At 39.5% G+C, this 1,150-nt stretch overlaps 1 protein-coding gene across 1 annotated transcript; it reads left to right on the top strand.

The window, feature by feature from the left end:
- Positions 1–5: 5 nt before the first annotated feature.
- LOC147819898 (coxsackievirus and adenovirus receptor homolog) lies at positions 6–843 on the top strand (the record flags this gene model as incomplete). Its single annotated transcript, XM_087180189.1, has 2 exons — positions 6–512; positions 709–843. Coding segments are annotated over 2 exons (642 nt in total), but the record flags the coding sequence as incomplete, so codon positions are not given.
- Between the last annotated feature and the right edge of the window lie 307 nt (positions 844–1,150).

The raw sequence follows: 1,150 nt of genomic DNA, 5'->3' as shown, positions 1-1,150 counted from the left end.
AAAAACTTCCTGGAATCAGCAGCATCATCATTCGGCTGGATGTAATGGAGAGGCCAACCAAACCTGTGTGTAACCCTGAGGTTGTGGTTGAGATGGGTCAGACGGTGGTGCTCAGTTGCATTGGCAGTCAAGGTAGCCCCCCAATGTGGTACACATGGTCCAAGGAAAGCAGAGAAAAGATGCTCCCTGGTGACTTGTTTTTAACAATCACCGGAGAAGATGTATTGGGTCCCTATGTCTGTAATGCTGAAAACCTTGTGGGTTCTGAAACATGCACCGCAACACTCATACTGAAATCAGCAGTTAGTAATGTAGCAGTTTCAGCAGCAGTCACAGTCATTGTCCTCCTGATGATCATCACCATCTCAGCCATTGTATTCTTTTGTCGCAAAAGAAAAAATGTGGAGAACTTCGGAAGTGAGATCAGAGTAGATGAGCTGCCTCCCCACAAATGGCTACTGAAGAAGAGGCAGCAGGCTGTGCCTAAAAGGATTGTCCTGGAAAGAAATCAGGTAGGTAATATGATATGAACATTATACTTGAAATTACATGTGGAAGTCAGTATATGTGAATGTGGAAGTGTGTAGATATGAATGTGGAAGTCAGTATATGTGAATGTGGAAGTCAGGTCATCAGTATATGTACAGAAGGAATTGAGCAATTGTGAAAATGTGTTCAATAACGTTCATATTGAAAATCTCTCCAAAGGTGAAAGACAAGATGGACACCCTGGAGAAAAACAACAAAAGGAAGTCTGAAGTCTATGAAATTATGTGTGGAATATGTGAAGTGGAAAATGTCTATGAGACAATGACTGACATATCTGCCTCTGTGACTGGATGACAAATCAAGTGAAGTGAAATAATTGTTGAGCATGCACATGTTTGTTTGCAAACTCACAGGCTTCCTTGAAACATTTTGAGACCAATTTGTTTGTTTTTGTTTATTGAGAATACTTTTGTATTTCTACATTGAAATATAGGTTTATCTATTTCAAGGATTTTGTTGTTCAGTACATGGAATCTGGTTGATGTCTATGGTAACATTTGTTTTGGGTGAAAAACATTTCTAAGAGCAAGTAACATTTATTGTAACATTTTGGATGTAGCTGTTTTGTAACATTTTGGATCTTCATGGGTTGTGCCCTGAT

Source organism: Seriola lalandi, unplaced genomic scaffold (assembly GCF_002814215.2).
Source record: "Seriola lalandi dorsalis isolate HSWRI2012SDOR001 ecotype SW California unplaced genomic scaffold, Sedor1 jcf7180002028385, whole genome shotgun sequence".
Taxonomy (NCBI): Eukaryota; Metazoa; Chordata; class Actinopteri; order Carangiformes; family Carangidae; genus Seriola; species Seriola lalandi.
The sequence above is the reverse complement of the archived record's forward strand: the minus strand, read 5'-3'. Positions and strand labels throughout refer to the sequence as shown.